This window comes from Gymnoscopelus microlampas (genome assembly GCF_963454915.1).
Source record: "Gymnoscopelus microlampas genome assembly, chromosome: 11".
NCBI lineage: Eukaryota > Metazoa > Chordata > Actinopteri > Myctophiformes > Myctophidae > Gymnoscopelus > Gymnoscopelus microlampas.
In genome coordinates, this window is record NC_139948.1 from 33,039,944 (window position 1) to 33,054,018 (window position 14,075).

Here is a 14,075-nt window from a genome sequence, read left to right on the forward strand (position 1 = left end):
CTATACTAAGTATAGCTCTATACATCATGGTCAAACCTCCACAATAAAATGAATATCTTAATTTGACATAGTACAACGTCTGCCAAGTCTGTGCCACCTGAGCTCTCAGAAGAGTAGCGTTGGTCTGGTCTCATGTAAACCGGCATGCCAGTGTTTATGGAGCTCATCTTTTAACTCGCTCCCACGGGTTCTGCTCTTTATATAGTCTCCCTGGGTAACCATGCAATACTGTGGACCAGGATAGTCTATCTCACTCGTGTCCTAGCTTGCCAGTATGATAGCGGTAGAGCTCTTCATCAACACGGGAACAATATGGAATGACCACGCCACACAAGGAGTTCCCACATACCACAGCATCCAACTAGTGGACACTGGATGCCACTTGTAAACTACAGAGCCTGTTCCAAGCCTTATTTATCACACAAATGCTTCTGTTTGGACTTTGGACTAACAACACTACAGTGAGCCGTGACATCACTCATCATTTGACTACATAGTTCAAACGGTGGAGGGAATACTCATGCCAAGATGTGAAGAGAGCTCACTCAGTCACCCTGGTGCGATGATGTCAAAAGGCTGCTGTGACACTACAATAATAACTTCTCAGGTGCATTTCACGCATCCTTCCGACTTTCCTTTGCATCATGAAGAATGTGTCACGCCCCCATGGTGGGACTCGAATTCTCGATCTAGCACATGTTACCGCATCATACAATAATATTAACAGTATGCTGAATTATTTTGATGAGGCTCAGACAATGACTACTGCCTGCTGTTTAACTTATTCTGCCGTTTAACCTATTTAGACCTGGAACGCATTTGTGTCACTTAAGGTTTCTTTGGCTATTCAAAAATAGCAGATCTACAAGCTCATCGCGCGGCACCGAGTGCCGCGCTACGAGCTTGTAGATCTGCTATTTTTCAAAAATTTGTTAGGATTTAGAAAACATTTTAAGAATCGGACTCAGGCCTTAATGGGTTAAAGAGAGAAACTCACAGACATGAGCCAATCAGCAACCCCCCTTCCCCATTTCACCTGGGAGATGAGGACTTTGAAATTGCGTCTCTTCAGCAGTTCATGCTCATTGCTTTCCAGCTTCTTGATCTGGCCCGCTTGCTTCTCCAGGTTGCTGCGCACGGTCTTCACGTTGACGCTGACCTTGCGCAACTTGTCCAGCATCTTGTTGACGGTGTTGGCGGTGCCCGTGTGGCTCTTGGAGATCTTCCCTAGATCCCCCTGGATGACCGACACCGACTTTTCCATGGCCTCCTGTCGGGTCTCCAGCACCTGCTGGGTCTGCTGGATCTGGTCCACCACCCCGATGATCTTGTCCAGCAGGCCCAGGACCATGATCCCGTTCATCTGCGCCTCGCTCCTCTCTTCTGAGTCGGCGGGCAGCTCCAGGTCCACCTCCTCGGCAGGGTCGTCTTCTACAGCCGGTTCCGTGGCAGCAGCCACCAGGGCCACCTCTTCATCATCGTAGGATACCTCTATCAAAGTCGGCTGCTGCTGCTTCACACCTGAATCCGCCATGGCTGTCATCTGTAAGCACACAAACTCACTGAGGATATAAATACACTGCTGAAAGGCAACCTGCAGGAGCGGCCAAACGTCAGCCCCAGGTCCTCTTTTCCTTCCTAACAACAGTGAACTTTCGCCCACAATCTACCTCTTTCTAAACTACCGTAACTTTTTCTACAACTCTGTTTCTCACACTTGACCCTGCCTGCCTGTCTGTCTGTCTGTCTGTCTGTCTGTCTCTCTTGCCGCCTGCTCTGGGATGCTGGCCAGCCAACGGGAGCAGTGCCTCTCAAAGCTGAGGCATATGTGCCCTGACTCAAATGCCTCGGCACCCTGTGAAACCACCCAGTCAAACTTTCCCTTCCCACCACCCGGCCCCCCCGCCCCTTGCCCCCCTGCTGCTGAGGCTCCACCCCGTCCCACCCCGTCCCTGCCCAGGCAGAGGGGAGAAAATCCCTTTAGTCCCAGACTCCACCTCTGGTGGCGTCACGTCATAAATATGTACTCCCAAATGAGACAACAGAGGGGGCAACAGAGGGGGGAGAGGTGCTACGGAAATACACTGTAAAAGGTTTTAAATATATCTCTAGACAAGCTGCATCTAAATTATCTAGTTGGCTGTATATATAGTAAGTTATGCCAATTATATGATATTCACTAAATACATGGTACGTGGTTGGTTCAACATGATTTTCTGTTGCAAAACATTGAAATAATTATTAAGTATACCATTCTAATGTTGCCTATGTAAAACAAAAGGTGGTTATATCACTTTTTAAATTCATGACTTTAGGTTTGCACATTAACAATTACTGAGGCAGAAATATATTTTTCTTGTCCTATACACATGTAAATCTTTTTTTTTTTCTTCATTTGGTCAAAGAACAATACAAAATAATGTGTAACACAGTTATACATAGCTATATTGATTACAACACATTAGGCCAATGTGGTAGGCTACTTAAAAGGCACTGTCAAATCACTTTTATAGTATGATGTGAAATAATGTGCTCTGAGTGCCATTATTGTAGCTTGTAGTTAGATTTTTCATTTAAACAAAAAATCTTTTTGCATGCATGTCTTGAATAAATTAACCGAGTTGAGTAAAATGTACACACTAAAACATGTCGCTGCAAGGGACAAGAACTTACACTTGAACTTGAAATGTATAGTTCCACTTCTCATATGGGTCTCCAGCAGATGGCGCGGTTCCGTCATAACATATTAGCAGTTTTGCTTCTCTGCCTCTGTCTGCCTGTGTTGAATTTGGTCTAAAACAACGTTAAATTCATCTAAACTCTGTTGCTGCAAATGAGAACGTAAGTCACCGAGTCGTCCTGATCACTCTAATGACTTTACTCGTGTTCATCATTCTGTTTTCAACAAGTTGACAGAGAGGACTACAAACATGGTGCCGCCTCTACTCCTGCTACGGCTGGTTTGCCTTCCAGTTCAACCTGCTGAAAAGGTACGCCCCATAGCGCGGGGGGACGGACGCAGTGTGATTGGATAGTCGGTAAGTCAGCGGAGACGCCAATGTAAATGTCAAAATGTGTAATAATAATATTATTATTATTATACATCTGTGAGGACAACGAAGACAATACGGAGTTACATGTTTGCGTTGATGATAGGACAGTGTTTTTTCTCTGATATCTGTGAAACTCTTGTTTAAATGAATGCACCCACTTGTTGCCAACTTATAACTTCTAACTTGCCAATCACATCGGCAGTCCTTCCAGGCTATGGGATGCAGTGGTGATAGTGATCCTTTCGTTCCAAGGCTGATCAGCTGAGAAGAGAACGATCACTTTACAACAGCAGAGAAGAAACAACTCACAGACAGTGGAGATCGATTACTCACAGAGAGACAAGTCAAAGGTTGATATAAATCCTTATTTTCCGGTGAACTATAGGTTAGAATGTGTTTTTGTGTAATTGCATATTACTCTCACAATATTAGCAACTAGTGTGTGTGGGTAAATATTGACTATCAGGTGCGCGATCTGTCGTTATAGTTTTGGTTAGCTAGCCTGTTGTTAGCCACACACACATACAGTACATACACAGGAGTGGTACCTAGTTAGCTAATGTAATGTTTTACAACTTTGTAGTTCTGTAGTGAGACTGCATGTCTTCTTAACTAATAAGATCGTCGCTTTACTCTTTGATGACGTTGTTGGATCGTTAACAAGCAAATGCTACAAGTCAATGTATAATCTACAAGTAACGCAGATGACATATGTGTGGACTAGTCGCAGGTGACAGATCTTCTTGTTTACCTTTAATTAAATGTCATGTAAGGTTCGCAGATAAGCCGAATGGCTCCTGGATATCTTATGATATAAAGCATATTCAAAATAGAAATGTATACTAACAACCTAATGTTGTCTTCTTGGCCAGGGGGGCTCACGCTGCCTGTCACATGGGACTTCATAATCCATTGATAAGCCTATATGGTGGTAGTTTCACACAGTAGACTTTTCACTGCTTAACTGGCTTGAAAGCCTGGAGGACATCTTTGCCAACATAACATACTTTAAACGTTTGCATTGGCAATTACATTGGTTATTAACACTTTACTTTGCATGTAATCCTGTTACTTTATAGCCACATCAATTCAATTAAGTTCCAAGCCTGTTAAAGGGTCCTCTACACACCATACAATCCAGTTATTACCAGAGTGCAAATTATTTCTCAGCAGAACCAAATTCCTGGCCTGATCATGGGATCACCATGGGGGCTAGCTGTCAGATTCTTTTTGGTCACATGGCAGTTTCTCACTGCAGTGTCGAACTATCATACAACTGATATAAGTGGGCTTCATTAGTGATGTTGACATAAGCATGCAAATTATACATATATATTTATATTTATATTCATTACAGGTATGTGTATATTTACATTATACTATTAAAGGTAGTGTGTGTGTGTGTGTGTGTGTGTGTGTGTGTGTGTGTGTGTGTGTGTGTGTGTGTGTGTGTGTGACTGACATTACATTATCCAACATCCAGTGTTTTTGGTTGAGTGAGCACGCCAGCTCTTTTCGCCGCCATGGGGGAACTCTTTAGAAGTGAAGAGATGACTCTGGCCCAGCTCTTCCTCCAGTCTGAGGCTGCCTACTGCTGTGTCAGTGAACTGGGGGAGATTGGAATGGTGCAATTTCGAGATGTGAGTCACTTACTCTTTTTCCTGTGTGTGTGTGTGTGTGTGTGTGTGTGTGTGTGTGTGTGTGTGTGTGTGTGTGTGTGTGTGTGTGTGTGTGTGTGTGTGTGTGTGTGTGTGTGTGTGTGTGTGTGTGTGTAATACCTTATTTAGCTCTTCCAACTTCTCAACATGGCAATTTCTGCCATTCAGAGCAGACGCCATACTGTTCATTCATCCTCAGGCAAGGGGACGCACAAGCTGTTAAGCCTGATTTATACTTAGTCGTACGACAGTGTCACTCGCCAAAAATAGCAGATCTGCAAGCAACGGAACTTGAGCTTGTAGATCGTCTATTTCCGGCGAGTGGCAATGTCTTACAGAATGAATGAAGCGTTACTCATGGGATGGGTGAGATTGTTGAGAAAGCACATACCCTTTGCATCATGCGCATCATTTGCACACAGCTGACCTCTTCATGCCAGGCATGGGAAAACTCATTCAATATAGCCCTGAAGAAAGTTATTGTCCCAGAATAAAGGATGCACTCTTAACAATGTGAAGTACTGTTCATGCAATTGCTATTGAAAAAGTTGCGTAGCTGTTTTCTATTTTGATAACATTTAACTTTACATATACTGTATTCTTCTGAGCTGGTCTATGATAAATATTTGATTTTATAACTACTAAACTCTTAGCAAGACGCAAGAAGTGTTTTAAAAACAGGTTAAATTGCTTGAAAAACACATTTGGTACTGTATTTTATCTTGCAGCTAAATCCTGACGTGAACGTGTTCCAGCGCAAGTTTGTGAATGAGGTGCGACGATGTGAGGAGATGGATCGCAAATTGAGTGAGTGAGCCTAGCAATGTCCCTAACGCCTAATGTATTATTCCAACACGTTCCACAATCCACTGGACCCCCAAAAATCTCATAATTATTTGTTCTACGGCCTGTGTTTATATCGCACTGTCGTGCGAAATGAAGCAGTAAGGGTTGTACTATTAACGTGTTTGTAAAGTTTTATGTGGGTGTTTGTTTATGATTGGTTATGCTCTCACACATAGGGTTTGTGGAGAAGGAAATCAAGAAGGCCGGTATCCCCATCCTTGACACGGGCGAGAACCCTGAAGTCCCCTTCCCCAGGGATATGATCGATCTGGAGGTGACTGTTCTTCTCATCTCCGCCTACGTCACCGAAACTGATTACCTCCGCCACCCGGCGGCGTCCTTCTTCATCTGACCTCTTCTGTCCCCTGTCTGTCTCCGCAGGCCACATTCGAGAAGCTTGAGAACGAGCTGAAGGAGATCAACACCAACCAGGAGGCCCTGAAGAAGAACTTCCTGGAGCTAACCGAGCTCAAGCACATCCTGCGGCGCACGCAGCAGTTTTTTGATGAGGTCAGCTACACCTGACACAAACCTGACCAAGTTAACCACTCAAGCCCTCTAGTCTTAGTGAAATGTACCTGAGTTGTAACGGGACTTGGACCGCTCTTTTCCCGTCGACATCAGATTTCTTCACCAAAAATAGCCAATCTACAAGCTCACAGCGTGTTGTGATGCGTTGTGAGCTTATAGATCTGCTATTTTTCAACTGGTTAACCACTTTCAACAATGCATCGCAAGGCAACGCGTTGTTTGCTTGTAGATGAGGTATTTGTTACATTTTTGAAAATGCAAGTATAAAATAGGGCTTCTTTCTTTCTTTTTCCTTTATTTATTCAGGGAAACCCATTGAGAGCAAGCTCTCTTTTTTTAAGGACGCCCTGATAATAAACATTTGAATCACATTACAATGTCACAACTTTAACAAAGAAAATAATCGCAAAAGGCAGTGAATCAGACAATACAGTGAGGACATGGATAACAACACAGAGATTCAAATAAACACTGTTACATGAAACCGGTGCAGTCACCATGTAGTGTGTCCTCAAGAAGCACCCTGAATGTCTCTATTGAGACCAATCGCACCAGTTTCTGGTTTAAGTGGTTAAATCAACCCGACTAAGTGGTTAAATCAACCCGATCTCACACAACATACAGTAGGCGACATTGCACGGGACGTCATTACGTACATAGACACCTAGAAAACCTGTGCATAGCCGCCTTGTATCCCCTCCATTGACTTTATCATTTTGGAGGTGCGCAGTCTCAAGCGAACTGGAGCGACGTGAGGGACCACCGAGTGAGCTAAAGCGAACAAGTTGCCGTCCCAAACGTTGCAACGTTCGCTTGAGCCTACTCGGCGCCGTTTGAGTTATATACCTAGGCACAGCATCACAGTAAATCATATTGTGGGGACTGCTCTGCTTCCGGATTGCAACCCGGTTATTTCACCGTAGGACTTGCGGTGAAATAACTGGGTTACTTTTCGGGTTTTTTAGGCGGCTATGTAGGGAATGACGTGCACTGTGTCCGTGCAATGATGCCTATGAAGTGTGAGATCAGGCTGGGTTAAATATACTCTTAGACTCTTCAAATACCCGGTGGGTGGGCTTCACAAAAAAAAACACAAAATGTAACATCGGAATTTGATTGGCCAACAACGAATGTCACGAAAAATTACAAACGTAACATCCGGATTCGATTGGCCAAGCTTCATGTGACGTAGTTCTTAGCCGTACTAGATTTTCAGAACATCTACTCTCAAAAAAAGGCATGACACTCGCTCCATTGCATCCAGTGAGGTTTTTGCCCATCATCAGATGAAGGTTAAATATTGGTTGACAGCGTCAGGAATAGACGTTTAAGACTGTTGCTGTACTGTGTTTGCTAATTAAACACACAGTGAAGATGTTACATGTTTTGCATTGTTGAACTTGTAATGATCTGCTAAGTGAGTCCTCAGGCACCACTTCTAGCTCTACATTTACACTTCCCTATGACACTGTCTGTTTATGTTCCAAGCCAGGATGACCCATTGTACCTTTGTCCTGTATCCATTCCACTCCACTTAGAAGCATAGTTAGGTTAACTTGCAATGTTATAGCATCTTTTACAAGTTATATGAGAATCATTTGTGTAAATCATTGAGCTAAATCTGTTGCATTTTCTGCCAATCATTTACAGGGGAAGCTTACTTTCTGCAGGAAACAAAACACTATTTCTGCCTTTGTATTTTCTTGAATTCTGATCATCCACTTGATTCATTGGTCCATGACACCATCTTCATTTCTTCAAAATAATGTATATGATAGTGTACCAAGATGTTAGTTTTCCACAACAAATTATTGTTAAATTCAACCGTATTTAATTATTTAAACCTCCGCCATTCAGCAAATGTTAAAAAGTTGTGTGTGCAAAATCTGTAAATATTGCGGTTGACATAGCTACTGTACTGAATATATTCAATACTGTGAAGCCCTACTCTTCTTCAGCAACAACAGTGTTCAGTACTCTTTGGATCACTCATGAAGTCATGATTATCTTACAATGTTAATGGTTTGTGAACTTCCTATTGTATATATACAGATGGAGGATCCTAGCCTACTGGAGGAGTCATCTACTCTGCTGGACCCCAATGAGCCCAACCGAGCACCTCTTAGACTGGGGTGAGTCTCAAGCGCGCCGGCATGAGGGAAAAAGTCGGGGGACATTAGCTGGGGGGGTATACAAATGTATACAAATGTAACCAAATGGACTCCTCGGAATTTAATTAACTAACTATAAGCAAATGTTAAAGTAATTTTCAGACTTTCTACTTAAGGGAAATTCAAGCTTTATACTCAGTATACTCATACTGCAGTGAAAGTTAGAAGAACTACATGAAACATTGGATTTCAATAAACATCACATAGTAATAACTAATAAGGAGTAAATAAATAGTGAACATATTAGATTAGATATTATACACATACAGCTATTCACGGGTTCAAAATGACGGAATCAAACCCTAATGGACAACTGTAATTGGTTCCGAGATCCGAGTTGAGCCGACATAAAATAAAGAAAAAAGAAAGACTCAGTCGGACAGCCTAACATGCCTATACTGTGTTAAAACACAGTATAGGCGAGATGTCAGCTGTAGCAGCCTACTATAAGAGACATTCACCTCGATGAATAAGTAGCTTAATCCATGATCACACATGCCACGGTGCACTTGGATTCCACAGAGGTATAGTTTGTGCTGCGCTCTCGGCTCTCACCTTCACTGACGGGGAACAACTTTGTTCCCCCATATATTGGCTGCAGTAATCTGATCCCTGGTCAGTCAGTCTATCATAGCAGCGCTTGATTCTTCTTTCACACACAGCCAGCATACAAAGAACAATGATTTTTTTATATTAGCTTGTCTGGCACCTAGTTGATCTGGTTGACAGAGCAACTGAACGTAACCAGTAACAGAACGGTCATTGTGGTTTTGATTGATTGAAATATTTATTAGGCAGAAATGTAAAAACGGCACAAGTATCTAAAAAGTACGACGCAGCACACCACAATGGGGAGCTAGACCAGCGCTGGTTGGGAAAAATAAATAAATACTCTGACCCTCTGACAGCCACTAAGAAAATCAGAAGAAAACACAGCAGAAAATCGGATTCCGCACAGAGTAGACTATTAGCTTTCAGTTCAATAAATGCATGATTTGTTGATACAGGGCTGAGGTCCTTGTTTTTTAGCAGCTGTAGATCACCACCTCATCAGCTGTGTTTCTCCCTGGTCATTGTCCTGAGCTCAGAATCACCAACTCTGTCCATCAATTAAAAAAACGAATGTTTCTTTCTTCTTTTTTTTTTTTAATTTGGGGGGCTTTTCTGCCTTTTATTGATAGTATCACAGTGAAGATGGGACAGGAAACAGGGAGAGAGAGAGATGGGGAGTGATTTGAACCTGCGTAGGCCTGTCACAATTATTACATAATTGCCTATCGCAATTATTTGAGATAATCGCAATTATTTTGCATAATCGTCATAATCGTATGTTCATACATTTTCCAAAAATAGTAGAAATAGCAGGTCTACAAGCTCACAACGCGTCACTTTGTGACGCGTTGTAAGCTTGTAGATCAACTATTTCAACTATTTCTATGCTCATAGGGGAGCACATGGTCTGGCTGAGCCACCTGGCACCCCAAGAGTGACCAAACCTGATAGAAGTGTCATTATCTTTACTAGTACCAAATCTGACTAATTTATGCGTTTTGTCCACCTGGTTTTAGGTTTGTAGCTGGAGTAATTGGCAGAGAGCGCATTCCTACGTTTGAGAGGATGCTGTGGAGGGTGTGCCGTGGAAATGTGTTCCTGAGACAGGCAGACATCGAAGATCCACTGGAAGACCCCACCTCGGTTAGTACCGCTTAACTCTTTGCCTGCCACCGACGAGATTTCTCGTCGGATTCTGCTAAGGCGCAGCTACCTGGTCTATATATTTTTTCTCTGCATGACGAACAGTGAACTTTGTGTTTACCAACCGTCTGACAAGCGATCATAATGTATATAAATGTTCTGTGGCCAGTTGGGGAGGTGGGATAGACGTGCATTTTTGAAGGTATATGGTGTTACCTCGCGGGTGAAAATTTTCCTCGGGGGGTCGGCCGTGCATAGTGTTGATATTGGAAAACATTAAACAGGCACGATGGATTACTATGGATCTACATTTTCTGTGACCAGTTGAAAAGGTTAAAACACAAACGCTGGCAGTGGGTGAGTTTATTAATGTATATACTCTGGCAGTAAAAGAGTTAATAAAGAAGACTAATATAATCCAATAGTATCCTAAATCAGACTAAACGGGCATAGAAAAGTAGTTAAACTGTGTCATTTAGAGGTCTATAGCATAATAGAGCATGTAAAACTGATAATGCCCTTTGATGCTGCACAAACATAATCCAGTGTTGTATCTCCTCACAGTATGCCACTGTATGTTGTTACTCCAACAGGGTGACCAGGTCCACAAGTCCGTTTTCATCATCTTCTTCCAGGGAGACCAACTGAAGACTCGGGTCAAGAAGATATGTGAGGGGTAAGGGACTAAAGAAAAACATACTGTAAATCAGGGGTGCCCAAAAGGTAGATTGCGATCACAAAAGGTAGATCACAAAAGTTGTGCAGGTAGACCACATGACACGCCTTTATTCCCCCCTAAAAAAAAGAAAGAAATTCAAGGATTTTTGGCATCACCCAATTGAATTAAAGTGACCTTATTGATTGACATCAAGAAGGGCCTGTCAGCTCACTGACTTCACAGCTTCTATAGTAGGCAAACCCCCAATGCAATGTTTTGTTTTCAAGAGTGTTGCGTGCAAACGTCAGTAGAATTACAAAGTTATATAATTTAAAAAATACTACCAATTTCATTTTTATCCCTCTATTTCCCATTCCAAGTGAGTTTGTCTTATGTAACGCCAGCGCCGCTTTTCCAAAGCCCCCACAGGTACATTTTCAAAGTATTTTCAGCAATGGGATAATTTGTTGGTAGATCTTGTTGAGCTGGTCATTTTAAAAGTAGTTCTCAAGTCAAATAAGTGTGAGGACCCCTGCTGTAAATGAAAGAACCCCTAACTAACTTGTCACATCCCATCTATCTTTGTCACAACTATCTTTGTCACTGCTTCGGCCACATATCGCACATAAAACCTATTTTTCTATTAATGGTTGTATTTTTTAATTTTGCATATGTTTACTCCAGTCCACACAGTAATTAAAATGTTCCAAAAATAATTTAATCAACATTAGCTATTTTCGGCGAGAGTTATGTCTTTGCAAGTTGATTTTCATCACTGTACTGAAATTAATGGAGGCCTTTGGCTTCCATGAAGATCTAACAAATCACAGTATTGTTTGGTTAAAGTTGAACCACTTTCAATCTGGTGTCCCTATTTTGGTCATGTCACAGGCAAAAATGTTTAAACACTTACATTTGCATATGTAATAGCTGCGATGTGATGCATTCTCACAATGCATTCAAAAAGTTTCAAAAATAGCAGATATACAAGCTCACCTTGTATATCTGCTATTTTTGAAACTTTTTGAATAGGTCTTAAGTTGTTAACTGTGCAGCCTGGCCTTTCTTTCTCTGTATTGGTCCATAGGTTCAGAGCATCCTTGTATCCCTGTCCAGAGACTCCACAGGAGAGGAAAGAGATGGCAGCAGGAGTCAATGCTCGTATCGATGACCTCCAGATGGTATGACAGTGAGACAGATCACCCCTCACTTAGTTCACTTAAAGGGATACTTTCTCTTTCAGCTTTTATCCGTTTTCCACAATTCCCATGATGCATTTTGTGGGCACGCAATGGCCCAGCACACCCATGCTGTCTATCCACCTGTTTCCGTGGGAATTTACTGGGGCACAGCACAGGCCCTATGCACAGGCCTGGTGGGGGACATATCCGGCGGAGGCACCGCATATATATAGCCTACAACCGGAAGTGACCGCTGGAAAATTGTGGATAGCCGCCGTTAACATCAACCTGTTTAATGTTTTCCAATATCAAGGTCGCTATTTTGCTGCACAGCGTGTGCAATGTCAGAGAACATGTTGTATGCATGTTCCTTTTAAACATACATACAGCAACGTAAGGTGGTGTAAGTTATATTCTTTTGTTAAAATAAGTGTTAAATAGCTGTTAATAATCATTGTTATAGAGTGTTTGTTCAGCAACAGAGGTCTCCCTGTCTGTCCAGCAATTGTTGAAATATAAAATACATTTTCAGGTTGGGATGCCAATTTTATCCAACCAGGAGAGAGAAATCATACAGGATACAGGGTTTGAAATACACAATTGAAATTTGAACTGATGGATCAAAAGATTGGACACAATTGGAGCTAGGACACTACAAAATTGAAGCTGATAAATGATCTTTCTGAGATTCTCTCTCCTGAAAAAACATTTTCCGTTTATTAAAAGGCTGGAGAGATGGGGAAACCCCTGATACTGGACAAACACGGAAACACTTTCAATCGGCAATCAGTTGCGAGATATTACTCTTGTGCAATATTTAAGTTCATTTCTCCATTTCTGAACTTTCATCTGCCAGTGCTGTTGGATTTGTCCAAGATTTGTGGTACAGGAAATTGCATTAATGCTTGTATTTATATAGGAGTCATGTACTGACCTGACCACAAAACCTTCTTTTATTCTTTCTGTTTTGTTTCAAGACCTGGCATTTCAGAGTAATGTTGTCGTAAGGAGTTGCACTTCACTTAGGAGCAGCGGTCCACGGCCAAGTCTGGAAATGTGATCATGTCAGCAGCCGAGGCAGTTGGAGTATTATGAATCAAATGAGGAATCGCAGGAAATACCAGTTGATCAGATTAGAGATACAAATTGACTCCACACAGTAGAAGATCTTCATGTGTTGTGCACACTCATAGGTGATAAATCCGTTCACACACTGCTATCAAAGGATAGGATTGCGGGAGAACCACTTCTACTGCAGCCAGCCGCACAGGATTTTAAAGTCATTCTGTGATTAGCAAATTGCAAGTCAAAGTACTTATTTGCAAACATGTTTATTGGTGGTTTGAATGACATTTAATGCATGTTAAACATGGTTTTGGGGAAGAAAACAAAACTCACAATCACAATATTAACTCAATATTTTCTTAAAGGAGAATTTCGCCCGACTGCTTTCTTACCTTTATTATGATGTGATGTCCTAGAACGAGTGGTACAGTACAGACATTTCATAACGCCATAACGGGTCCGCCGCAGTTAAAAACCTGCGCCTATGGTGCTTGCGCTACATCGCGTTTTTGCGACACTTCTGGTGGGATGACGAAAGTGTACCATAGGCGCGGGTTTTCTGTACTGCACCACTCGTCCTAGGATATCATAACATCATAACCTCCCTGATTAGCAACCATCAGGGGATCGATCCTACAGGAGATAAATATTCTGTGATTACTTGAAAAGGTAAGAAAATAGATTTATTTAAAAAATCGGTTTGTTTATTTATGTATTCTGGCAGTGAATGAGTTAACTGTTAAACTTAAAATTTAGTTTGTAATTAAACTGCCAAATACATTTTTGTCATTTGGGGTGAAAAACCTGAAGGGAACTAGGCAACTTACAGAGTGACCTCCAACTCTTCACACATGTTTCCCACACCACCACCATGCTCCTTTGTCCACTAATCCTCTCTATTCCATGCCCTGCTTTATTGTGGCGGTCTTGTCTGGTAATTTGGGAAACAATGCGTGTCTCAGTGGTTCATGTGGTGGAAAGGTCTTTGTATGCCCATCGCTGGCATGCAGCATGTGAGCTCTCTGGTTCCACATAGAGAGCAGTGTGGTTTAACTGCAGCTGCACCCGTAGCTGTGCACGAAGCAACATAACTGATGGAAGACAATATTCCCAGTGAGACCTCACTATGGTGGTTGTGTCATAGCGTTTAATTGCTCCCCTGGTGTGTGTGGGGGTTTGCTGTACAGGGCGGCTGGTGATCGGCGGCATCCTTGCCT

The 14,075-nt window shown here is 42.2% G+C and overlaps 2 protein-coding genes across 3 annotated transcripts in view; one reads left to right on the forward strand and one right to left on the reverse strand.

The window, feature by feature from the left end:
• cavin1a (caveolae associated protein 1a) overlaps positions 1 to 1,867 on the reverse strand; it is a 22,677-nt gene extending 20,810 nt beyond the window's left edge. Inside the window, exon 1 of the mRNA XM_084072763.1 lies at positions 1,037 to 1,867. Coding sequence (XP_083928889.1) covers positions 1,037 to 1,543 — 507 coding nt within the window. The 5' untranslated portion in view covers positions 1,544 to 1,867. The remainder of the gene's footprint in view (positions 1 to 1,036) is intronic.
• A 1,437-nt stretch (positions 1,868 to 3,304) lies between these two features.
• atp6v0a1a (ATPase H+ transporting V0 subunit a1a) overlaps positions 3,305 to 14,075 on the forward strand; it is a 28,086-nt gene continuing 17,315 nt past the window's right edge. For both annotated transcript variants that reach the window (XM_084072235.1, XM_084072236.1), the window contains exons 1-9: positions 3,305 to 3,403; positions 4,537 to 4,693; positions 5,440 to 5,518; positions 5,734 to 5,831; positions 5,939 to 6,067; positions 8,141 to 8,220; positions 9,828 to 9,954; positions 10,548 to 10,630; positions 11,700 to 11,793. In XM_084072235.1, coding sequence (XP_083928361.1) covers positions 4,577 to 4,693; positions 5,440 to 5,518; positions 5,734 to 5,831; positions 5,939 to 6,067; positions 8,141 to 8,220; positions 9,828 to 9,954; positions 10,548 to 10,630; positions 11,700 to 11,793 — 807 coding nt within the window. In that variant the 5' untranslated portion in view covers positions 3,305 to 3,403; positions 4,537 to 4,576. The remainder of the gene's footprint in view (positions 3,404 to 4,536; positions 4,694 to 5,439; positions 5,519 to 5,733; positions 5,832 to 5,938; positions 6,068 to 8,140; positions 8,221 to 9,827; positions 9,955 to 10,547; positions 10,631 to 11,699; positions 11,794 to 14,075) is intronic.